General features: G+C 37.2%; 3 protein-coding genes across 6 annotated transcripts; 2 read left to right on the top strand and 1 right to left on the bottom strand.

Annotated features, from left to right (window-relative positions):
• Positions 1-1429: 1429 nt before the first annotated feature.
• Positions 1430-14732, top strand: grhpra (glyoxylate reductase/hydroxypyruvate reductase a). 2 transcript variants are annotated; one of them, XM_087280441.1, is made up of 10 exons: positions 1436-1469; positions 1548-1631; positions 2765-2895; positions 5190-5262; positions 5376-5492; positions 7396-7484; positions 7798-7899; positions 10145-10280; positions 10483-10613; positions 14338-14732. In XM_087280441.1, exons 2-10 carry the CDS (start codon positions 1549-1551, stop codon positions 14457-14459), a joined length of 984 nt encoding a protein of 327 aa, XP_087136567.1. In that variant the 5' UTR covers positions 1436-1469; position 1548; the 3' UTR covers positions 14460-14732.
• Positions 14716-18117, bottom strand: tomm5 (translocase of outer mitochondrial membrane 5 homolog (yeast)). The gene is made up of 2 exons (NM_001166115.2): positions 17883-18117; positions 14716-15129 (listed from the first exon to the last, which is right to left on the bottom strand). Exons 1-2 carry the CDS (start codon positions 18001-18003, stop codon positions 15095-15097), a joined length of 156 nt encoding a protein of 51 aa, NP_001159587.1. The 5' UTR covers positions 18004-18117; the 3' UTR covers positions 14716-15094.
• Positions 18118-18342: 225 nt separating this feature from the next.
• si:dkey-109l4.3 lies at positions 18343-22846 on the top strand. 3 transcript variants are annotated; one of them, XR_015506828.1, is made up of 5 exons: positions 18343-18718; positions 20570-20761; positions 20883-20965; positions 21067-21652; positions 22424-22846. XR_015506828.1 is itself a non-coding variant. In NM_001044886.1 (4 exons), the coding sequence occupies exons 1-4, from the start codon at positions 18541-18543 to the stop codon at positions 21103-21105; spliced, it is 492 nt and encodes a 163-aa protein (NP_001038351.1). In that variant the 5' UTR covers positions 18357-18540; the 3' UTR covers positions 21106-21365. The 3 variants fall into 3 exon arrangements, 1 of the variants encoding a protein (NP_001038351.1); XR_015506827.1 differs by having other exon boundaries at positions 21067-22357; positions 22407-22846; NM_001044886.1 differs by lacking the exon at positions 22424-22846 and having other exon boundaries at positions 18357-18718; positions 21067-21365.
• The last annotated feature ends 3018 nt before the right edge of the window (positions 22847-25864 follow it).

Raw genomic sequence — 25864 nt, 5'->3', positions numbered from 1 at the left:
TTAGCACTGTCGCCTCACAGCAAAAAGGTTGCTGGTTTAAGTCCCGGCTGTCATTTCTGTGCAGAGTTTGCATGTTCTTCCTGTGTTGGCATGGGTTTCCTCTGGGTGCTCCAGTTTCCCCCACAGTCCAAAGACATACGCTATAGGTGAATTGGCCATATTTATGTGGTTGAATGAGTTTTTATGGATGTTTCTTAGTACTGGGTTGCAGCTGGAAGGACATCCGCTGTGTAAAACATATGCTGGATAAGTTAGCGGTTCATTCCGCTGTGGTGACTCCTGATGAATAATGGGATAAAGCCAAAGAAAAACGAATGAATGAAATCATATTAGCAGCCAATGGAGTACAACATTCACAGTCAAATAAATAATAATAATGTTAAATAATAATAATAAAGTCTTACTACATACTTAATTCATAGTCTCAAGCCATACTTACATGTGATTACAGGCCATTGATATTCAAAGTATCATAGTAAACAATATAGGCAGTGTCTGGGTTTTGGCCATTTCCAGGCTGGTTTCCAGCCATTTCCAGCCTGGTCTTAGCTGGTCAGACTGGAAAATGACCAGCTAAATCCAGGTAAAACCAGCTTGACCAGCCTGGTTTAAGCTGGACATAGCTGGTTTTGGCTGGGCTCCCAGCCTGGCTAGGCTGGTCACGCTGGTTTTAGCTGGTCATCTCCCAGCCTGACCAGCTAAAACCAGGCTGGAAATGGCCAAAACCCCTCTAAAACCAGCCTGGTCGACCAGCTAAAACCAGCCAACCAGCCTAGGCTGGTTTAAGATGTTTTTTTCAGTAGGGACAAGTTGTCACTGAACGAATTTGTGAATATAAAACAAACTTTACCTGACAGCACGTGTCATGATACATGTAATATAAATACAAACAATTTAAGTCACTCAAAAAGCTTACAGAACGTACTAATGTCTAGTAACGTTAAGTAAAGTTTGACTGTAGTGTCTTCGTGTTTTACCGGTTAAAGTCGCAGGTGATTCACGCAGAGCTCTCACGACAACCAGCAGTCCACCTGACCGTTTGCACTGTCCACATTCCCGCTGCACTAAAGCAAACAAACACCTCAAAACCTACAAAAAAATCAGTTAAAAAAGTAATATGTTCAGTATATTCACAGAAGTGTTTGCGTATAATATACAGTCACAGTAACGTAAAGCGACACAAAGGCCGAATAAAACATTTTCAGAAAACCAATCAAATAATCAAACAAACAAAAAATAAATAAAACACATAAGGAACTTATAAAGAATCCCACGTCAATAATACCTGTCGTAAACCACAATACATTTGTATTTTTAATCAAAATATCATCCTTCAGAAAGCAAACTTGTACTTGTGCTGCCCACCCGATCCACTAGATGGCGCTAAAGCCTGCTGAACGGGACTCTTTACAGCCCACTGTCATGCACTTTTTTTAGTGCTTCCCAGTTCCCACATTGTAAATAGGGAAGTCTATCTGTGTTTCTGCGAAGTATTATCTACATTTATTCAATTAACGTTAATCAGTCGTTTTACTTTAATCGTGCAGGATGAGCGCGCACCAGATGCTGAAAGTGTTCGTCACGAGACGCATTCCGCAGGAGGGCATGAAAATACTCCAAAAAGCCAGCATGTACGGCGATTTATACAGTATTTTATGCAATAATATGTCTATTTTGTGTGTTTACAATGTTTGAGATTCTCTTCTTGGAGTGTTAATGAGGTCAGGTAGCCGCGCTGTTTATTTTTAGCAGGTGAACATAAACCCCTTCCTTTAAATTATTGTACAGTAGAAATGTCAAATGGTCACACTATTATGTAATAAGACTTATTGAACACTTGGATATTTTAGGAAAACATGCATAACTTGTTTTAAATTACTGAAATGACATTGCACAAACTATTTAACTATGAGCACATTTTACAGTTTTTTTTTACATTTAACAGACTTGTCCAAATCTACTTACAATTGAGATTGAGGTACATTTGGTTTTATATTCACACATTCGGACTTTCTCTAATATTATTAATTTCGTTTTCATACAAGTATTCTTTGCAAATTCTAAACAGTGAAATCATATGAGCAAACAATGTCTATCAAAGTACAACCATGTTCACAGTCAAATATATAGTGCTAATGTTGTTTTAAAGTCATTATTTACATGTGATTTCAGACTGAATATCAAAGTACCATGGTAAACAATATAGGAAGCATGTCACAAGTTGTTACTGAATAAATGTGTGACTATAAAATCAGCTTTACCTCAATACAATTGAGGAGGCATTCAGCGATTCAACAAGAAGAGACAATGCACACAAGAAGCGCTCCTTATACAAAGGAACTGTTTTACTTAGAGTATTAAGTGCTCGAGTTAGGAGGAGGGAGTGTTTATTTTATTCTATTGGGTTGTATTTATTGTTTTAGAGCGAGAGAGAGAGTTTGACAGGTGGTATGTCCAGCCCACGCATCTGCATGAAGCACACATGTCTTATATATTTTTTATTATTATATTATTTATTTTCTTGCAATGTTTTATTCTCCGGAATGTTAATAATACAATAGTAACGAAACACTTCTGCATGTATAGTTACTAAATATCACATTATGGTATGCATGGTCTTACACACTTATTTAACTGTGCATTTGAACTCATTTTAAATAGCTGAAAAGATCCCGCATAAACTTTTGTATAAGGCATTTGTTAATGTTTTGCATTTAATATTATATATTTATATGTTTCTTACTCGGTTCCCTTTTATGTGCAGGTGTGATTTGTCACTGTGGGACTCTGATGAGCCTGTGCCCCGGGCTGAGCTCCTGAAGGGGGTGGCAGGTGCTCATGGACTCATCTGTTTACTTTCTGACAAAATTGATACCGAGGTTTTGGATGCAGCGGGTAAGGTAAACTTCAGGGGAATGTACCATATAGCTGGATTAGCTGGCTATCGAGTTAAGTTTCAGTTTAGTTTCCACCAGGATGCGAATTACAGGGGGGTTCAGAGGGTGATTGATTTCTCGAGAAGGGCATAAACAGAGGTTGGAACCAGCTCCAAGGGAGTGGGCCCTGAGTTTCAAGTGGGCTGTACAAACCTGGAGTTTTTATTTATTTAAAGTTTTGTACATGACATTAGTCCAATATTGGGATTTATGAATGTCTATACCTACCTCAACCCTAAACCCAACTTCACAGTAACCTGTTGTGCTTTATCAACGTCTACTCCACCTACACCACCTAAACCCAACGTACTTGTGGCATAAGTCCCTCCCACTTGGAGGTCACCCAACCCACTTGCAGTGTAATCCCTCCCACTTGGAGGTCTCCATGCTGCAGCGATACCCCTAATTAATGCTTGATCCCCCTGAAGGGCTTCAAAACAATGGACCATTTTTAAGATTTTTTACAATCCTATTTGTGTAACTTACATATGTTTCATTAATAAATTAAATGTAATTTCAAAAGATTCATAAACGTGATTTACTGAAGCATTACACAACACTGTAAACTTGAAAAAGTAATGTTCATTCATTCATTTTCTTGTCAGCTTAGTCCCTATAAGTTGGCGGAATGAACCGTTTTTTTACGCAGCCGCAACCCATCTTTGGGAAGCATCCACACAGACATTCACACACACACTCATACACTATGGACAATTTAACCTACCCAATTCACCTGTACCGCATGTCTTTAGACTGTGGGGGAAACCGGAGCACCCGGAGGAAACCCACACGAAGGCAGGGAGAACATGCAAACTCCACACAGAAACGCCAACTGAGCCGAGGTTCGAACCAGTGACCCAGCGACCTTCTTGCTGTGAGGCGACAGCACTACCTACTGCGCCACTGCCTCGCCCTGAAAAAGTAATGTGCAATGTATAATTCCCACCGTGGTTTTCACCAGTTCTGGATTTTAGGCACTAGAGATGCGCGGATGGGCTATTATTTCATCCGCAACCGCATCACAAAACTCATCATCCGTCCGCCATCCATCCGCACTAACATTTTTGACCAATTTTTAAAACCGCACCCGCCCGCCATCTGCTGACTGAGCTCTTTATTTGAATGGCTTATTCCTTTTTATTATTAAATGAATGTTTCTTTATTGATTATTAGAAAATAGAGAATGACTTTAATGACATGCAGTTAATTCAAACGTGCAAGTCAATGGAGCTCAGCTCTCCACAAATGGCTCTGCAGCGAGCACCACTTGGGGGTCAATGCAGAATTAATTGACGCTTTGAAGTGACGCTAAACAATACGAGGACGTGTCGTTTCACTTGATTCAATTCCTCGGTCCTTGAGTCTTTTCCTTGCGTCCTTCCCTCGCATCCTATAGGGGTGGAAAGACGAGGAAAGAAAGCAAGGAAGGGAAACAAGGATGCACAAATAAGAAATGAGAAGCACCCCTATAAAGCTCTCAGAATATCAGCAGTGAACTCCGTCTCCAATTGGCACAGGGACAAAAATAAATAAATAGCCTAAATTAAACGCACTGTACTATACAATTTTTTACTATTATTGTAGCCTAATAGAAAACGCATTTTGACACATCATTTCAACATTCAGACGAGAGCGCCTGGCCTCAATGCGCCCTGCTGCGCTGAAGGAGCGCTCGCTCGCAGCACTTGTTGCTAAAATGCATAGAATTCTCTTGGCAAGGATCTGTAGTCGTGGGAATGACTGGCCTTGTTTCTCCTAAAAGGAAAGTAGATTTTCCTCTGCTGATCCGTCTATACGGAAGTTTGTAAAGGAATACTTCTGTACTTCATCCAAAATTAGTGTATCCGATTCCTCCTCTCATTCTTTGAAGTCAGTCCTAGGCTTTTTCGTTGGTGCGCCAGCTATGTGTACAAAAACAGTACAACCGCCCACCACCCGCCCAAATTTAATTAAAATTTTATTTGTCGTCACGTCATCCGCCCGATCCGCGGTTTATCCGCGGATTCCGCGGCTGTAACCGCCATCCGCGCATCTCTATTAGGCACTATGAAAGTAGCTCAGCACATCTTGTTTGGCAGAGTGATTAAAGTCAAGCAACCTTCTTGTTACCTAAAAACAAATATTGGTGCAAACTAAACTAAAACTTAACTAGCTAGCCAGCTAATCCAGCTTCATGGTACAGGTATTCCAATACTTAAAGGTAATTTACAAATGAAATAACATTGTGATATCTTCCCTATTAAACACATCCAGGGCCCAACCTGAAAGTGATCAGCACTCTCTCCGTGGGATTTGACCACCTCGCTATTGATGAGATCAAGAAACGGTGAGTATGTCTTTCAGTAAGCCATCAGACTTTTAGAAAAAGAGCAGTGGGTGTCTTATGGTTGGTTGCGTTGTACAATTTAAATGCATGTGCTCTCTCTTTCTTGGTCTCAGAGGAATACGAGTTGGCTACACTCCTGATGTTTTGACGGACGCCACTGCTGAGCTGACGGTGGCTCTCCTTTTGGCCACTGCCCGACGGCTTCCTGAAGGTGTAGAGGAAGTAAAAAAGTCAGTCGTCGATGCCTTTTCTGCTCGTGTGATATATCAGTTTTGTTGGGAGCGTTTTCAAGTTTATTTAACAAAATGTTGATAATGTTAAAGGTCCCATGAAATTAAAATAAATTTTTTTTTAGATGTATCAATATTGTTAGTTTTTAAGATGTCTATGAGCTAGTGTGCACCAAAACTGTGACAAGATTTGTGTTTAAAAGGTTTAAAACTGTTATAAACATTTAAGGCTTGCAGTTTGTTACTTTCGTCTAAATAGATCAATGGTTTTATTCACGTCACCCCATACTAGTTTCTCATGAAATGTTGACCAATCAAATGCACTCTAGTATCTGGCCTGCCTCCTTCAAGATGCTTCACATTTGATGTGCTTGATCTCAACCTCTCTCTCTGGCAAAGTGGTGATAAAAAACTGTATTGGCTATTTTTTTTAAAAGGGGAGGAGCTACTCTGTCGCACCCTCTCTTTATGTATTGGTCGAGATTGTCAAACATTGAATAAAAATACATATTTGGATAAGTTGGCGGTTCATTCCGTTGTGGTGATCCCTGATTAATAATGGGACTAATCCGAAAAGAAAATTAATGAATGGATTTCTGAGGACTTCACAGGACTTTTAAATTAATTTGAAAATTATTTTTTTGTAATGAATGGATTTTGTTATAAATAACTTATCTGTGATTTTCTTTTGGTTCGTGACAATCTTTTGTAAAAAAATATTTTCCCTCCAACATTTATCTTTTCTGATCAACGAGGTTGGGATCTTGTCAATCACGCAAGATGCACGAGTTATGAGTTGAGTGCATTAATGCTGACCACTTTTTTCATTTCCAAATTATGTTTTACAGTATTTACGTTTTTTTTTTTTTAATTGCAGTTGAACTCAAAATTATTAGACCTCATGTGATTTTTTTTTTCTTTCTTTTTCGGATATTTCCCAAGTTATGTTTAATAGAGCAATGAATTTTTTACAGTATTTTTTAATATATTTTTTTTCTTCTGGGGAAAGTCTTATTTGATTTATTTTTACTAGAATAAAAGCAGTTTTTGAGTTTTTAAAACATTTTAAGGTCAATATTATTAGCCTCCTTAAGTAATATTTTTTGGTCTACAAAACAAACCATCATTACAATGACTTGCTTAATTACTTTAACTCGCTTAATTAAACTAGTTAACCCTTTAAATGTCACTTTAAGCTGAATACTAGTTTCTTGAAAATATCAAGCAAAATAATTAAATTAAATTCAATTCAGCTTTATTTGTATAGCGCTTTTACAATATAGATTTTGTCAAAGATGCTTCACATAAATGGTCATAGTAACTGGAACAGTGTGGTTCAGTTTTTAGTGTTTAAGTTCAGTTCAGTTTAGCTCAGTTCAGTGTGGTTTGAAGTCATTATTGAGAGTCCAAACACTGAAGAGCAAATATATCGATGCCTAGCACTACCAATCCTGAACCATGCGAGCCAGTGGCGACAGCAGAGAGGGAAAAAAAACTTCACCTGATGGGAGTGAAGAAAAAAAAACCTTGAGAGAACCAGACTCAGTTGTTTATATTATTAATATATTTATATTGTTAATATTATGTACTCTCATCATGACAAAGGTAAAAGTAATCAGTTATTAGAAATGAGTTATTAGAACTATAATGTTTAGAAATGTGTTGAAAAAAAAATCTTTCTGTTAAACAGAAATTGGGGAAAAATATACAGGGGGGCTAATAATTCTGACTTCCACTACTGTATATCACAATAGGGACGAAAAAAGAGTCAACTTCCATTTTATGTTGACTTCATGTCAAGCCTATGAATTAGAGCTTTAATGTATTACTTAAGATATTAAAGACTCTTTAATATCTCATTTGTGCAATTATTTAATATAAATAATTTCCCCGTCCCTCTCAGTGGTGGCTGGAGCACATGGAAGCCTCTGTGGCTGTGCGGTTATGGTCTTTCGGGCAGCACTGTTGGGGTGATTGGACTGGGACGCATAGGTACAGTACATAGATTTTTCCCCTCTTCAGTATAATTAATAAACAACCTATGCATCTGCTGTGTTACAGACACCATCTGTTGTTGTTTTCACTTAAGTGAAATAAATAGTGCAAACCAGTCACTTCCCACTGGATCACCTTGTTACAATATGCATTGTGATCTTTCAGCATAAACAAAGACGTCACCTACTGTATGTTGTTAAACAATGTTAATGAAAAGTTTTCAGGAAGACCTTATCATTATAGTGAAAACTATGAACTATTAATAAAACAATTTGCATTATGGATTCTCAGTTTGCTTTATGATTTATAGGTTTGGCCATTGCAAGGAGACTGAAACCTTTTGGAGTGAAGAAACTTTTGTACACGGGCAGAAAACCCAAACCTGAAGCTGAAGAGGTTGATGGAGAATATGGTAGGAAGAGAAGCTGCTTTCTCTCTCTCAATTATTTATTCTTTCATTTTCTTTTCGGCATAGTCCCTTTATTAATCCGGGGTCGCCACAGCTGAATGAACCGCCAACTTATCCAGCATATGTTTTACGCAGCGGATGCCCTTTCAGCCACAACCTATCACTGGGAAACATTCATGCACACTCATTGACACTATAAACATTTTAGCTTACCTAATTCACCTATACCATGTTTTTGAACTTGTAGGGGAAACCGGAGCACCCTGAGGAAACCCACGCGAACATGGGGAGAACATGCAAACTCCACAAAGAAATGCCAAAAGACCCAGCCGGGGCTCGAACCAGTGACCTTCTTTCTGTGAGGCGATTGAGCTACCCATTGTGCCACAGTGCTGCCCTCTCTAAATTAAATTTAAAATGTTCAATCTTGCTTTATTGACATGTCAAACGGATGACAAAGAGGGCCCTATCATACACCCGGCGCAAGGCGCGGCGCAATACTCTTTTGCTACTTTTAGCTAAGTGCAAGGTTCATTTTGAGGTGTTGCGCCACGCTGTTTAAATAGCAAATGCATTTGCGCTTAAATGTGCGCCCATAGGCGTTCTGGTCTAAAAAAGCAGGCGTGTTTTGGCGCGTTGCTATTTTGAGAAACTAAATAGTCTGATCTTTAGACCAGAACAAAGTCGGTCTATTGTCTGGCGCAAAGTGCGCCTGGCTTACACACTACAAACAAGATGCAGAGCAATACGCAAATATCTTTACATATGAAAAATATATAATATCTTAAGGATATATATATATATATATATATATATATATATATATATATAAGGATATATTCATGATATAAATATAAATGATTAAAATTTTACAAAACATATTAATTTCTATCCTACATGAAGATTTAAAAACCACTGCCTTACTTTCTTCATCTCGGGAGGCTTTTTCAGGTTATTTATAACAATTTGCTTTTGTATAATGTTGTTATTATTAGCAGTATTATTTATTATATCCATATTTATATTTGTTTTATTAAAAACAAGCTTAGATTTGTCCACCTGTCAAATTTTAGACCATATGGCGCATGGCAGGTGTATTTGGAAATAACTCAGGGTTTTGAACACACTTCGTTAATATTGTTCATTTATTAGTTTGCTAGAAATTAGAATTGAATTTAGAAATAGTTTTGAGACAAATCTTTGCGCTTAACAAACGAAATTAATTATTTATAGGCTAACTGATGTCTGTGCGTAAAGGTTTCCCTATCCATGATAGCAAAAGCGAAAGTGAACTTACTTTACGTCAAAATGCGCTTATGGCGCGACGCAGCTGGCTCTTAAAGGGAATGGGAGATGAGACTCTAATTGGTTTATTCTCAAAACACACCTATAACTCATTAAGAAAATAAACTCAACCCTTTTAGACCATGGGCCATGGCGCAAAGCAGATTTTCCCGTCCGTAAATTAGCAAAAATGCATTCTGACACGCCCTGAACCGTTTGCGCCCTGCGTTTTGCGCTCTGCGCATGGACCATCAAAATAGAGCCCAGAATTTGCGATGTTTACATTAAAACAGATCATATGAAAACAAATCACATAGTAATGATTAACAGTATACAAGAGTCAGGGTGGTTAAGTGGTTAGTACTGTTGCCCTACTGCGCTGGTTCGAGTCCCGGCGGGACCAGCTAGCATTTCTGTGTGGAGTTTGCATGTTCTCCCCGTGTTTGAATGGGTTTCCTCCGGGTACTAAGCGCTTAAGTCCAGCATCTTCACGTTGGCACACTGTCTTGACTAGTGCGGGTGAATGACATTTGTGCTGGGAGCGCTTTACAAATGTGGCGGCGTTATTGACGCATGCTCAGGGTCTGTATGCAATATCTAGTGTATATATGTCTATGGTCAACAATAAGAAGAGCTTGAAGGCGAAACAAGCATTGCAGGCTTTGTTTACTGCAGCAAGTTGACATGTCAACTGTTTTAAACCATTCATGAGCACTGCGTTTGGTGTTTTTAGCTGCAAAGATGCTTAATGCATGAATGTCTTCTAAATCTGCGCATGAGGAGAACGTTTTGCTGTGAAAACTGGTCAAGTTTAAACACTCGCACAAATGCTCCCAAATATATTTTGAGGTCGCATAGATAAAATTTGAGGTGCAATTTCGAGCCCTGGTAAACATGTTGGACTAGACCATTTTGAGAGGATGTGTTATGATTTTATGTTGACCATCTTCTCTCCATCTTTCAGTGCCTTTAGACACTCTGGTGAGAGAGAGCGATTTTGTGGTCGTTTCCTGTTCTTTGACTCCTGACACTCAAGGCCTTTGTGACAAAACCTTCTTTGGGAAGATGAAGAAAACATCAGTGTTTATCAACAGTAGCAGGTATACCACAACAGTGAAACTTGCTTGATTATTTAAGGCTTTTCACACAGATGATTAGCAGATCACATTTGATGGGTTATGCTTTTTAATAAAAGTTTTGTACTTAGTTGTAAAAGCAGGGCTTTTGGATCGTTTCTTTCAACAATGACTTCCAAGAATGAACAATGGACTGGCAAAGCCTGTATTCTCTCTCTTTCTCTAGGGGAGCCGTTGTGAATCAAGAGGACTTGTTTGAAGCCCTCAGCAGTGGTCAGATTGCAGCAGCGGGGCTTGATGTCACAAGCCCTGAACCGCTGCCAACTAACCATCCATTGCTGACGCTTAAAAACTGTGGTGAGTAAAATTTGCTTTTTAACCTTTGTGTGCTGTTCTAATTAACCACCATTTCATTATGTTTGCGGCTGTTTTTGCCCCATTTACTTCAAATTGTAAGCCATGACAGCATATAATTTTGCATTCTTGATTGTTGGTGGCACTACATCGCCATTTTGTCATGATCACATGACCTAGTTGTCAATTGCATCGCTTCACTCCCATTTATGAATTCCCTCGTGGTGCATCATGAAATAGCGTAGCCAATTGGATGCGCACTTCAGAATCTTGCTGGAAGTAGTTGGTCATCGGGGTACTTCTATGAATTCCGACATACTACTCGGCTCACATACTGTCTTTAGCGTACTATATAGTATGGAAGTATGCGATTTAAGATGCAGCCATTGTGTTCACGTGCTCAACAGAAATGACTGTGATTGGCCGTGAAGGTTCAGTTCACCAAACTCACCACTGTCAAAGAGCATCCGCTTGTTAAGTGGTGACGTGTTTGTGACGTATGTAATACTGTTTCCGGGTCCAAGCTGCCATTCATTTGAGTGGAGAAATCATTCGTTTATGATCACGTTTTATTCCTATCACACATTAAAGTTCATTTTACATAAAGTCATAGTGTACACAACAATCTCTGGGCTTGCTGCATAACAAATACCAAAAATTTTACAATTAATAAAAAATTAATCACTTTCTGGCCATCGGATATCAGGCATGGACATATATACTGCCATCATGATTTTCGAAAGCATTAAATCGCTTTGTAAACATTTATTATTACCATTTTATGAGTCTCCCCATTCAGTTGAATAGAGCACTTGGACCCGGAAGCCGCTTCGCGCGACGTCACACTTAACAAGTGGATAGAATCACCAAGAGGTGACATTTTAGTGCGATTTTGGGAAACAGCCACAAGATGCCGCTAGTGTCACACGGTGGCCATTTTGGAATGAAAATTCCAGTAGAACAACAGCATATTGTAAGTCTGTAAAATAAACTATTTAAAGTGCTGATGATTGTGAGAGTAAGTGTTGTATTGTCGTCTTTCAGGTTGTATATCAACTTTAATGTGCTTTTTAAATAAATAAATAAAAAAAACAAAGCAGCTGCTTGCCATCGCGACAGCAATAAGATTCAATGGACGGCTGATCGCTTTTACTTTAAAATGGCGGAATCGCGCGGCCGTTGCTGGGCACTGCTGTTGCACTCCAGTGTCCCAATATCTGTATTTACACTCACTCAGTAAACAGTGGTGAGTTTGGTGATGACCTTCACGGCCAATCACTGACATTTCTGTTGAGCATGTGAACATAAATGACAAATCAGTGCTGTTTCAGATCGCGCTCAACAGCGTTTAAATGGCAACAGGAAATAGACATTTTTAAAATTCCAGTATCGATTGGTACCGAATTGTTCCTTTGCTAAGCCACACCTGAAAACTGCCACACACCAACCATAGCTACATGCAGGAGGTCTGTCAAGCTTTTGAATAAAGGAAACAAGCCAAAGCGTTGTGCATATGGATTGTGCAAATCTGATACCCAGTATCTTTAAAATTTGAACAGAGTTTCAGAATTTTTTTCCCTTTCCAAAGTCTAAAACCCAAAGGGAAAAATGCCAGCTTGGATCAAGCTGTGTGAGGGGTCGTAAAAGAAGCACAATTCAGTCATATTTCCATCTGTTTCAAGCTATGAATATTAGGATTACAAATCAACAAAACTAAACAGAGATATGGTCACAATTAGCACTTGCAATCAATATACTTCACCTGTTTCTCAGTCATTTATAATCTCCATGTCTATGTCAAAGCTACAATTCACTGATGTTTTCGTCCGTCTTTTGGTCATTGGTGACGGTGTTAAAGCGGGTTAGTGTCTGCTTTTCTATTTGATGTTGGATTAATATTTGCTGGTAGGGAAAATCTATTTGTTCACTTGTGCTATTTATACTTTGATTTGCATTTCAATTTATTTATTTCCACTTAACTGCAAATTAGAATAGAAACGGTATAAAAAGCACACAAACATGCTGACAGTTATAGCTACTGTACATTGTTATGGGTAAATGATGCTAACATTTGGCTCAAATCCATCAATTTCCCCTTTCTGGCCTTTTCTTTCTATGAATGAATTGTGTAGAAGCACTGCCCATGCGTGTTTCCTCGCCGGTTAGTAACGCTATATTTCATTGCACAACAGTAGTCCATCATGCTTTTAGTTTTTATCTAAAAAAAAAAAAATAAATTCAGGGTTTGATTAGTTATAAGATTATTTTTAAATTTGACCCTTTCTGCTGTGTATGAACTAAGCTGTTGAATGGTCAGCGTTTTAGGCGGCTAGGCTAACCTAGCTTCAATTTTGATTTTCTAATTTTCTAACCAGTTGCATTTTATGCTGTGAATTTACCCCTGTAGGGCATACTGCAGTCCTTTTTTGTCTGGCTTTCTCGGATATCTCACCTGTTCGCCAAAATGACTAATTAGGTCCCTGGGAACATATACCGGCGTTTACATATTATAATAGATGGCCAGGCACGAAAGCTTGACAGGCATAACAACAGTAAAGCTATGGTCACAGTAGAGTTTGTGTGTGCGAAATTCTGTCGTGCGGTGCTGCGAAAAGGGGCGGGAATAAACAAGATTATTAAGCATTAAAAAAAGCGAGCGATTGCTCTATAATTTAAATTTCTGTCCAGAGAGGCAATGTTTTGATCCTCGGTTGGTCTCACGCAGTCAAATGATGCGATTTCGCAGGTCAGAATTCACCAAGCTTGAACTTTGCACCGCAGCAACCTGCGAAACTCGACGCATGACCCTGCGTTTCCAGAATTGCAGGGTCGCAGGGTCATGCGTCAAGTTTCGAGCTTGGTGAACTCTGACCTGCGAAATCCCATCATTTGATTGCGTGAGACCAATCGAGGATCAAAACATGAACTCTCTGGACAGAAATTTAAATTATAGAGCAATCGCTCACTTTTTTAATGCCTAATAATCTTGTCTAATCCTGCCCCTTTTCGCAGCGCCGCACGACAATATCGGACACACAAACTCGTGTGACCGTAGCTTCACTCAGTGGAAAGGGTCATAAGGATAACGGGGCTTAGCGAAGGGTCAATTTCAGTATCGTGACAACCCTAGACTGCATAAATACATTTACTGTGGTCTGAGAGCTGAGCTGCTTATTTTTATTTTCTCAAACATATCAAGGTAAGTGCACAAAAGTCTCTCTCAAACGCATTATTCTCCATATAACCATATCATTTTACACCAGAAACAAAGCTATTTTTTTTGCACTGCAACTGATGATCAACAGTAAAAATGTAAAATTGTACCTCTTCCCAACAGGGAAAACCAGCAACAATCAAGAATGCATGATTATATGGTGTCATGACTTTGTAATAATAAAAAAACTTTAAATGGAAGACAATGGGGCAAAAACAGCCACGAACATAACGAAAGGGTAGTACATTTCCCAGTGTTTCAGAGTTTCAATTTTCAAAGCATTTTCCCAAAATATGTCTCATAATGAGAGTAGTCACCAAAAAAAACTCCATTTGCTGAAACACAGAGAAAGCTGTGGCCCAATTAAGACGCAAAATCATCCCAGAGTGGACGAAAACATCCCCAACAGCACACAAGGGTTATATCTCACTTCTACATTGTAAATGCACCTCAGAGAAGCGATCTGTCTTCAGTCTTTACCATTGAAAACCTTGATGTTATTTTGTCTTGCAGTGGTTCTTCCTCACATCGGCAGTGCCACTTACTCTACCCGCGGTGTTATGAGTGAACTGACGGCAAACAACTTACTGGCAGGCCTGACGGGCTCTGAAATGCCCAGCGAGCTGAAAATGTAGCAATCTAACTCGTGCCTTACACTGACAGAAAACCAGTCTAACCTAACAACTGAATGCACTACATTTACCATGAGATTAGATGGGATAAAACATGTATTAGATTAGGTTTATTGGATAACCTCATTCCAACACAATGATTTAATACACTCATTTGCTCTAACTGTGAAATTCGAGATTCATTCAACACTCAACTGTCCTTATACACTCCATGATGCTGATTAAAGATGCTGAAGAATGAATGATACAGAACAATAAAGGATTTACTGAAAAGTCTGTATTTGGTAGTTGAGTCATGAATACAATGAAAACAAAGAAAGGTACAATTTCTGCAGTGCATTAACAGAGTGTATAGTATCCTCGAGACACATGATTTTGGAAATACTACTGTCAATATAAATGGCTGAAAGGATTTATTGCTTGGGTCACTGTGAACTTAAAATTCTTGTAGACATCACCTGTTTTTAATGGAGTTTGGATGAGGACAAATCACCCAGGGAAATAAAAAAATTTAATTAGCGACTACACAAATTGACCACATCTCTTTGTGGACTGCCGATGTAATCGATTCTGTGCAGCATCGTCCCAGTCCCGCATGCTCTTCTGTACAGGGAATGTTTTCGCCCATGGGTGAAGCTTCATATGCTGTCCAGCTTCTTCAAAACATAGGGTGCTGAAATAAAAGGAATTTATTTAGTAATTAAAAGCAAGTGGGCTTCAAAAATGTGTCATGAATGATATTTAAAGCTGGTACAAAAAATATGAATACATGTATGTTAATATGCTATTACAACAAGATTAATACCTCAAGGTAAAGGTGATTTTATATTCGCACATTCCTTCATTTGTGAACAGTGACAATTTCTCACTGTTCTTTTAAATATTGGGTCTGAAATAGATTTTTAAAACAACATAAGAATTATCTAATTGACTGAGTAATGCTATGCATTTGAACATAAAACCGATGTTCACCTCTTTCATTTAATTTTGAGTGTATTAGGGCCTACTCACACTATGCCATCCGTACCGTGCCCAGGCCCGTTTCCCGGATCGTTTGAGAAGTGTGAGTGCGCTGAATCGAGCTCAAGCACGGTTCACTTGGCCGGCCCTGGCCCGGTTGGAAGAGGTGTGCCTGAGCGCGGTTCACTTGGGCTTTTGCGCGGTACACTTGTGGTGTGAGTGCAAAGCCCGAAACTGAAAGCGAGACGTGACTTTTAAGGGGCTGTTTCATATGGGTTTATTAATCATTCTTACTGTTCAGTGAACGCAAACTGCCGTAGTTTATGAAATACGCAAACCCCTCACTGCATGACAGCTGCGCACCTTCAGCAGACCTCCTCATTCCTGCAGCACGAGGGCTTTATGATTGTTTATGAGTGCTAAAAGTGGTGGATCTGTTCGGCGAAATATCTGACTGCGTGTCACCACATCCCTAAGGACTGTTCGGCTAAATATTTGACTGCATGTCACTGCATAACAAACGACTGAAACGATATAACTAGAGAAATCTCCACTGTGCTGCTGAGTGAGAGAGCGCTTCTCACTGAACAGCGCAGCAGGGATGACGCAAGCGTGCCGAGGCCCGATTGTGGTGTGAGTGCGGGCTGTCGAGGGAGACGGGAGGGGGGACAAGCGTGCTTTGGCCCAGTTCGAGACAACTGTACATAGTGTGAGTACGGCCTTAATCAACCATGTTACACCTGTGGTGTTTCCGGTCAAAAGTGACTGCCATAGGAAATGAATGGGTATCCAGACTATTTATCCATCAGAAAGAAAACATCTCCATAAACATTATTCCAAGTCACTGACTGACACATTTCAGACCGAATGCCTTTTGCAGATAAGCATCTCTATTCTGTGTCGATCCTCCAGCCTGGTCTCATAAGGAAATGTAACTATTTTACATTTGTCAGTTTAGTGTCCAATTCGTACATACAGCAGCTGATAGGTCCACTGTATAGTAATGAAGAGGAAAGATGTAAGCCTTATGTCACAACTTACGCAACACAAGTACTTATTAATCAAAAACTTCTAATGCAGTTTTTACAATGAGAATTGAAAAGTTCAATAGAAAAAAATATTTCTGATAAATTCTGCTAAAAAAAAACTAACACCATTTTAAAATATTAAGAGGTTGAATAATCATTGTACAGAGATAAGGGCATCTTACTGGCCACATTTTCTAACAAACATTGTGTACTTTACCATGTCAGTTTAATGGTGAAGGGATTGATCCAATAGGTCTATTAATGGAAGATTTGTATAAAAAAAAAAAAATTTTAATGCTTTTTTTTTTAAAAAATACAAAATACTGTATTTTATTTTGATACACGTTATGACTGCTTTATTCTGTAGCTTATTTTCATCCACATATTTAGGTATTCTATTTTAAAATATATTTCTTTATTTCTTTCTCTTGAAAGAAAGAAAGAAAGAAAGAATCTTGTGTCTTTTTACTTTCTTTCAGCCAATCTCTTGGTCAAGTAGGAGCACTTTTACCTTAGCGTCAATTATTTTATTGGATTAGATCATAACCATCTCGCTCAAAAATGACCAAAGTATAACTTACTGTATATACCCTCATTCACTATTCCCTACATTAGTACACTAATGTAATCCAACTGAAGGACTGAATGAAAATTCCAGCACTCTGCACACAGGAAAGGATATTGTTTTGTTTGTACTTTGCCGGTTGATAAATCATTCAGATGGATTAAAGAGTCAATTTTTTTGGTCAGACCCTGTGATAGTGATTTTAGCGAGCTGTCTATTGGTAATGAAACAAAGTTTTTCGATTTCGGTCATCTATTGTTCATTTTGTAATACATATTTAGTGCCTACTTGTATTTACCACAGTTATTGTATGTCTATTGTATGTCTATATAAATTCATGTTAAACACTACTTTAAGACATTGTTCATAGCTAAAGAATCTTGAGTAAAAATTAAGAAGGTTAAGAAAGTCAAAATGTGCTAATGTAAAACCATATTTATCTTAATGTGTCATTCAACGATTTAAAAGGTGTGGCACACTTGCATATTTAATCAAAATGAGGTAAACAGTAAAAATATGCTAATTATACAATACCATTCAAATCTTTGACATTTTAATTCTTTCATTAACGAGAAGTGATACATCACGGCTACTAAAATATGTCTGTTCTTGAAAAGAAATGTTCTTTAGGCTCAAATATACGTAATAACTATACAGATTTTGAATTCATTATGAGTGCTAGAGGTGACCTCTGTCATTCATCATCTACATATAGACCAAATTCATCCATTTATGTTGAAAAGACATATTACTCATGATTTAACGCGGTCCCAAGACAAACTCTATGAATATAAATGACAATCAAAATTTAAAGACGACACACGTGACATTTAATCTAACCCAAGACATGCATGAAGCGTCTGGAATACTCACTGACTCGCAGAAGCGCAACGTAAATCAAAAAGTTGCGAACAGACGTAATGACATCTTCACGCATTTTCTTCTTCATCTCCTCCGGGTCCATTTTCGGCCCGAGTCCCTCTAGTTTAAACATTTTTCAGCTTGAATGAAGGGTTTTTTGTGGTTGAAATGATCTCTTCAAGCCACTCTCTGTCCTAAAGGCATGCGAAAAGGGAAATACGTCACATCGGAGCTGCCTCTAGGACCCCCGCTTTTTCCCTACTAAGTTGTGCCTGATATTAAATCGGGTATTCTTACGATCAGTTTGTTATTAACAACAACGCATTATTTTCATAATAACATATTATAACATGGCAATGCGTTAAATATAAACTTCTTTCACACATTGTATGAAAATTGTTAATAATAGTGTTATTTTAATCAGGCAATATCAAAAAGAGCACATCTAGTCACGGCTCATTGTTTTGGTTTTGTTGCGCGCTTGTTGTGAATCTCTTGTCGCTGTGTAACAAGACAGCAAAACTGAAGACTTTATAACGCGCTGGTTTTATTTCCTTAAGACATATTTTATCACAGATATTGTGGCATCCATTTTTAAATGTTCAAATATCGTTGTAGCTGCACGTAATATACATTTGATTTACACACAAGTCCATTGAGTACTGAATGAATGATGGACCCCAGTGGACTTATGTCCAGTAACGCTTGTCTGAAATGGGTTCATGGATTCAGTGAAACGTCGCCGACGTGTTTACCCAGTAAACGTAAACGAAATGATGCCAGTACACTAAATGGCAATGAAGGAGACGCTGCTAATGGTTTTCCCTCCAAAGAAAACTTGAGGAAACGTAGGTATTGCTCTCTCAGCTGAGCTTTTGAACGGGTCATTACTTTTAGATGTTTTTTTTTTAGTTTGGTTTTGAGTTTAAGCTTTATATTTAAATATTTAACCAGTAAAGACATACTAACATCTATATCTAGCCATACTCCGAAGCTAAAATCTTTAACATAAACACTAATATTAATCATTTCTTTGGCTTGTAATTGTGAAGAATTTGCAAAGCATATAGTCAGGGCTGCACATCTGACATTTTGATACTTTGTTTTGCTGCAATATACCTTGGCGATATGCATATAAATTCACCAGATGATTTGAATAGGTCTATTTAAAAATATTTATTTTTCTATGCAGTGGATCTGCATAAAATATTATAAATTAAAAGAAAAAATAAACAGTGCTTTATGGTTTTCAGGGCTATCTAATAATCAAACGTAAAATAACATGTTCATCATTGAATAAATAACTTTAAAAATAACAACATTGAAGCACTCTTGCCTCACAGCAAAAAGGTTGCTGGGTCAGTTGGCATTTCTGTGTAGAGTTTGCATGTTCTCCCCCTGTTGGCGTGGGTTTCCTCTGGGTGCTCCGGTTTCCCCCACAAGTCCAAATACATGTGGTGCAGGTCTATGTGTGTGAATGAGAGTGTATGGATGTTTCCCAGTGAAGGGTTGCAGCTGAAAGAGCATTCCGCTGCGTTAAACATATGCTGGATAAGTCGGTGGTTCATTCTGCTGTGGCGTCCCAGATTAATAAAGGGACTTAGCTGAAAAGAAAATGAATGAATGAATAATAATATTTAATAGTAGTATATTCTATTGCAGATCTACACATTGAGATATCGATGTTCAAACATTAAATTGTTTAGCCTTACATATAGGCCTATATGTTTGTTTATAAACAGATTCAGTTGAAGGCAAAATTATTACCAGCCCTCCTATGAAAAATTAATTAATTTTCAAATATTTACCGAGTGCTGTTTTACGTAAAGATTTTTTTCAATGTATTTTTAAAAACTAATTTTTTAAAACGAATTCCTTTGGTCTTTGTCATGATAACAGTACAGCATATTGCACCATTTTGTTTAATATCCTACTTGTATTCGGTGCAAAGTGCAATTTTTATGGCTTAACTAAGTTATTGGCAAGTCATTGGTCAACGCACGTCAAGATTTTGCCAAGTACAATGCAATCCTGGATTAACATCTTGATCCTGGAACATAATTATTGTTTGAAAATGTAATATATACCTATTCCCTACACCCCAAAACCCAACCAATACTGTAAATTATTCCCAAAATCAGAGGGAATAGTTGGATAACAATCATTTAAAAATGCATAAACCAAACCATAAGCTTAAACTTAGCATAAACTGTAAACATATCTCTTAATTCTGATTAGAAATGTTGTTCCAGGATCAACAAAGAGCAGGGGTGGCCAACCCTGTTCCTGCAGTCACCTTCCTGCAGATTTCAGTTGCTACCCATATCAAATACACCTGAACCAATTAATTAGGACATGAAATCTGCAGGAAGGTGGCTCTCCAGGAACGGGGTTGGCCACCCCTGACATAGATGATAATCCAGAAACACGTCCTACTTGATGAAATCCAGTTGGCGTTGGTCAACAGTGGGTTGTTCTGTAGCCATCGGAAAAGAAAATCCTTTAAGGGGGCTAATGATATTGACCTCAGCAGTTTTACATTATTTCAATATTTATTTTTTTCTAGCCATCTAAAAGAAATAAGTCTCCAGATGTAAAATATAATAGGAAAATACTATACAAATGATTGCTCCGTTAAAAATTCACCAGTTAAATAATTGAAAAAGAGTTAAAATTGCTATTATTTCTCTCACCTTTAGGTGGTTTTGTCTTGATTGATGGCCAGAGAGGTGTGTATCAGTCGGAGAGCTGGCAGCCCAACGGCAGCACTCTATACCTGCCTGTGAATGGCACTTTATTGGCCAACATCGAAAAATATGATCAGATCAGCTTCGAGCAGGGCTGCTTCTGCATCGGCAATGCAGCAGGCGGATTTCAACAGAAAGTCCAGGGTAAGCCCCTTATTAGTTTATTTCCATAACATGAGTGATATATTTTCATAAGTAGTAGCTCTAGTGGGTGAATTTTCCACTAATATGTATACACGCTCTTTTTTGTTGTTGTTGTTTTTAGGTCAAACCATCCACTGCTGGCGATATAGTGAGCGTGAGCGAAAGCTTTTCATTGCACTGTCGTACCTGTTTACAAACTTAGAAGTGAGTTCATTGTTAAATACTACAGTAAATATTTCCTCCATTTTAGTGTGATTTGTGCCTTCATAACAATAAACTGTCTTTTATTCCCCATGTTTTTGTAGGTGTTTCAGGAAGTTGTCAGCACTCTTGATTGTCTCTGACGATACAGAGTTGCCTAAAAAGCTCAAACCTATCTTGTTGCTGTTTAGTACAGCCTGTATATTGAATACTGTATTACATATCATGACATACAGTATGTGCCTTTTCAACACATCAGTGCTGTTACAGACTGACATGTTCTGTGGACAATGAAAGATATCTGCCATGATATTATAAAGTGTAGTTAGTTAATCCACAGTGTTATATTTCTTTAATGAGGCTACTGATTTGTTTTGCCTCTCAGCCTCAGTTATCCAACACTGAATCAAAACATAACATTAAAAAACTGTATTCTACTTATAAAATGTAAAGCTTGTTGCTGATTTTATATGACATATTTGTACTGTATATCATTTACAATAAGGTTTCATTGGCTTAAAGGATAGTTCACCGTATTAATAAAATTTAATTAGCCGTTACATACACAATGTAGGTGACGTTTTCTTCAGTATTAAAGATATTTGTAGCTGAATCTGTGGTCAACATATGCAAGTCAGCAGCTAACACTTTGAGAGGCAAAACAGTATAGAGGCAAAACAAAACCTGACAGTAGCCCCTTTCACACAGTGATACCGGTAAATATCCGGAAAATTTCCGGAACGACTTTACCGGTATATTCAAAAAAGCGCTGTTCACACAGGCGAGGACGTTACGGAAATTTTCCGGAAAAGAGCATTCACACATCCATTCCAAAATACCGGTAAATTCTGACATCATTCACCACAAATGAGCTTTAAACGGCTGCGCTTGTATTTGTAAACATTTGACTAAATTACAAACTCTGTGGATGATCAATATTGTAAACAACTTTCACTGGATCATATTCGCATGTCGAGATGTTCATAATATGTGCGTGTGCTGACGCTCACAGGCTGTTTCATGGGCACACGCAAAGCTTGAAGGTAAACAAACAACGGCTTATCATAAGCATCTTATCGATGATTATTTGCACAGTTGGCATTAAGAAGAACATATAAACGTTATCTGACTAACTTCTAGCAGCTAAATGTGTCTGGAAAAATATTCAAAGGCTTTTATTCTCACAAACCGCGCGGACGTAAATGCGTCTGACTGTTGTGATTGGCTAAAGCAGACGTCTCACGTCAGCACGTTCTAGACATGCACGAGCTTATTCCGGAAATCTTCCTTCTGCGTTCACACAGCGCAGCATTCCGGCAAATTGCCGGTAATGTTACAACTTCTCTTTCCGGAAAATAGCCAGAACGAATTTACCGGTATTTTCAAAAAGGACCTGTTCACACATACAACCTTTCCGGAAAATTGCCGGTAATTTTCCGGAAAGGTCTGTATGTGTGAAAGGGGCTATTGTTTCAATTATTTACCACAGTGTAATCTCAGTGTATCATCAGGAGCCACGCACACACACAAACTCACTTTCAAATGTTTGGGTGAACTAACCCTTACACATCAGTTAATTAGTTAACTAATGATAAACAATCCACATTCAGCATTAATTAATATTGGATAATATACATTTTTAAATGTGATCATCTGCATAACTAAGAAATCTTGAAATAAATGCACACAGCAAACAGTTTGTTAATAAACTAAAATAATGCCTTGTTCAGTTATTGATTAATTGAATGAAACCTTATTGTAAAGTTTACCAGTGTTTGTAATGCTAAATTGCTAGTCTTGTATGTTACTGCTTCATACTTGTTTTATATATTTCTTTTTTAAATACATTTTTTTTACATTAAAAAGGACAATTTCAGCCTTTTACTTTTGTGCAGTGAGCTTTATTTATTTTTCTAACAGGGTGTCCGCGTAAAATTTTGAGAAAACTTTGAGACAATTAAGGCCCTTAAAGGTATAAAAGTCTTAATTGCGTTTTTACGAGGTTTTCAAGTGTTGTCCAAAGTTTTTGACTTCAAAAAAGCATAAATATATTTATTATCTTCCTAATATTACAATGGTGTGCTCGTTCCAAGCGATTGCTTCTGGCCAGGCGGGTCCGGCCAAGCTCCTCCATCCGGGTGATGTTACGTCATTTGTGACAAACGCAGAAAAAAGATGTGAAGCTCTCCACATGTTGCGTAACCATATCAAAACAGACGGCAAAATGGGAAAATGTAAGTTTGCATACTCCTGGTTGAAGAAAGACGAGTTTGAACAGTGGCTGAAGCCTGTCGCTGAAAACAACCTTGTGATTTACTCTTTCAAGCTTTGTATCTCCTGCGCTTCTGTTGCATGGTTGTGCTCCATTAATTTATTTAACTAAAGCTGTTTATTAACAATTGTTTATTAAATTAAAGGTTTGATCCTGATTAGTACTTGAAGTGGCGATGAGGTCTTAAAATATTCTGAGAAAGTCTTTAAAAGGTATTGAAATTATCATTAGGATTCCTGCATATACTAAACTCAACGTTTCTTCAAGTAAATGAAGAAAGTGACGAAAATTGGAAATATCTTGCACATATGGTATATCTTGCACCAACCATTGCACATATGTCTTGAAAAATGCTATTTGAAATACAGAAATACATTGCCATTTAGCATATTATATTTCAAAATGAATTTTGCTACTTATATGCTTCCACAACCAAAGTCCAAAGAGACTACCAAAGACTCTTTAAAGCAAGTCATTTCACTCGGCGGACATCTTTAAAAACACCTCTCGGGCAGTATGCTCGGGCATTCTGTTTAAATGGGGAAACATCAAATTCTCCAAATCTACTTGCGCTTTCGATTCCATTTTATATTACGAATAACAATTAAACAACAACCGTCTCTTTAGTTTCATTTCTAAATGTTCGTTTCTGGACTGATGATTCTCCTGGGGTGTGGCTCGGACCAGAAGTGAGTTTCTGCAGTTTTTATGTGATTCAAAGGTTTAGAAATGAAACTAAAGAGACTGTTGTTGTTTAGTTTTACTGGTGATTCCTAATGCGAAATTTAATCGTAGGCTTGGCAAACAGTTTTGGAGAATTTAATGTTTCCCCATTCAAACAGAATGCCCGAAAGGAGTTTCAAAGATGGCTGCCGAGGGAAAAGACTTGCCTTAAAGGGACTTTGATATTGTTAGACTCCCAAGAAAACTCAAATAGAGTTATTCCAAATCATCTTATCGAATATTAATAAAAAAAATTGCACACTCCATTTTTTCCAATATCGTACACTCCTCCATACATTCGTTTCATACACAGCTTTCCATTGATCATTCATTACAGAGATCCTGTATGAGTCAGAATTAAGACTGGTTTATTTTTTTCTCCATGAGTTTTTATGAATGTAATACGTAAGACAGATTTTAACCTATTATTCCTTTTCAAACATCAGGCTTCACTTCTCATAATGCCATTTAAAACTGTATTATAAATTATACAGTGTGCACAACGGCTATTAATGTTTCCAGTCTTTTACAGAATTGCTCAGATTTAAGGGTAATTCTGAGAAAATAAGCGTGTTAGTGTTAAAAGAAGCAAACTGATGGTGAATGTTAGTGTTATTATGGCTCAGAGATAGGTTATAAAGACAGCTGGTGCTGAGATTCACTGCAGTTTGATGCAAGGAGAGCTTTTTGGCACCAGTCTAAATGATTCGTTACTTTAAATGAAACAGTTTAAATAAAAACAGCACCGTGCCAAAGATGAAGATGAGCTTTGAGTGAACTATGCTGAATTTAAATTAATTTTAGAACTCATAACAATGATTTTGGAAACCCTTTTAAATGTGTTCATCAGTGTTTAATTATGTGATGAGCTGCGATTTAAAAATGTTAATAGGTCATAAAGAAATAAAGATTACTGGTGTATTTTTACATATATTTTGAAAAATAAAAATAGAACTTGGGTGTCACGGTGGCGCAGTGGGTAGAACAATCGCCTCACAGCAAGAAAGTCACTGGTTCAAGCCTCCTTGGGTCAGTATGTTCTCCCACCGTGTACCTTTTTTCTGAGAGTGTAGCTAGATGAGCTTTAAGCGAACTAAGTTGGATTTTAATTAATTTTAAGAGCTCATAATAATGATTTGCAAACCACTTGGACTGATTCAGTATAAAATGTGTTAATTTGTGCATAATATCAATATATTTAACATTTTAATAATCTTTAATGTGTTAAACTGTAATAAAAATGTAAATAGGTAATAAAGAAATATAGATTATTGGGCTATTTCTTATTTATATTTAGAAAATAAAAAATAGTACACTGAAAAAAAAAGAAATTATAAACTATTTATATGGGCTGAATTTAAACAAACTAATTAAATGTATTAAGGTTCAACTTAATTTGTTTGTTTAAATTTAGCCCAAATAAATTCTTTGCAAACACTTACCTTAATTTTTTTTTTTTGTAAATCCAATAATATTTTTTTCAGTGTATTAAATGAATCTTTAATTTGTTTAAAAAAATTATTTGGTGTTAATTTTTACAATTAAAATGATAATTTAGTGGTCTTCTATAATTGCACCAAAGCTAGTTGCAATTTATTTTAGTTAAATAAACAGTAAATAAAAAAATGTATAATAATTAAAAACTTTAATTTAAATGTAATAATTTAAATTTAAACAATAATACACAATACTATTATACAAATTGTTTAATTTATCAGTGAAGTTGTTTTTAAAAAATTCTTATATAACTCTTTTCTTATTTATTATTAATATTATTTTATAAGTGAAAATGATTTCATTTCCTTATTCCTCAAACGTTAGATCTTATCAAGTTAATTAACTAGATTTTTTTAATTTTTAAAGAAAATGAGAGAAGTTTTGAACATGCAAAATAAAAAAAAGCTTTC

This window comes from Danio rerio, chromosome 14 (genome assembly GCF_052040795.2).
Source record: "Danio rerio strain M-AB ecotype USA chromosome 14, GRCz13ab, whole genome shotgun sequence".
NCBI classification, from domain to species: domain Eukaryota; kingdom Metazoa; phylum Chordata; class Actinopteri; order Cypriniformes; family Danionidae; genus Danio; species Danio rerio.
The sequence above is the reverse complement of the archived record's forward strand: the minus strand, read 5'-3'. Positions and strand labels throughout refer to the sequence as shown.

What these genes read in the sequence shown, in the direction of transcription:
- grhpra (XM_087280441.1), top strand. Translation starts at nt 1,549, where the DNA reads ATGAGCGCGCACCAGATGCTGAAAGTGTTCGTCACGAGACGCATTCCG. An exon ending in GATTGGACTGGGACGCATAG is followed by an intron (nt 7,485 to 7,797) that starts GTACAGTACATA and finishes TATGATTTATAG; the next exon opens with GTTTGGCCATTGCAAGGAGA. An exon ending in GTGTTTATCAACAGTAGCAG is followed by an intron (nt 10,281 to 10,482) that starts GTATACCACAAC and finishes CTCTTTCTCTAG; the next exon opens with GGGAGCCGTTGTGAATCAAG.
- tomm5 (NM_001166115.2), bottom strand. Translation starts at nt 18,003, where the DNA reads ATGTTTAAACTAGAGGGACTCGGGCCGAAAATGGACCCGGAGGAGATG. An exon ending in CGTTGCGCTTCTGCGAGTCA is followed by an intron (nt 15,130 to 17,882) that starts GTGAGTATTCCA and finishes CTTTTATTTCAG; the next exon opens with CACCCTATGTTTTGAAGAAG.
- si:dkey-109l4.3 (NM_001044886.1), top strand. Translation starts at nt 18,541, where the DNA reads ATGATGGACCCCAGTGGACTTATGTCCAGTAACGCTTGTCTGAAATGG. An exon ending in CAAAGAAAACTTGAGGAAAC is followed by an intron (nt 18,719 to 20,569) that starts GTAGGTATTGCT and finishes TCTCACCTTTAG; the next exon opens with GTGGTTTTGTCTTGATTGAT. An exon ending in ATTTCAACAGAAAGTCCAGG is followed by an intron (nt 20,762 to 20,882) that starts GTAAGCCCCTTA and finishes TGTTGTTTTTAG; the next exon opens with GTCAAACCATCCACTGCTGG.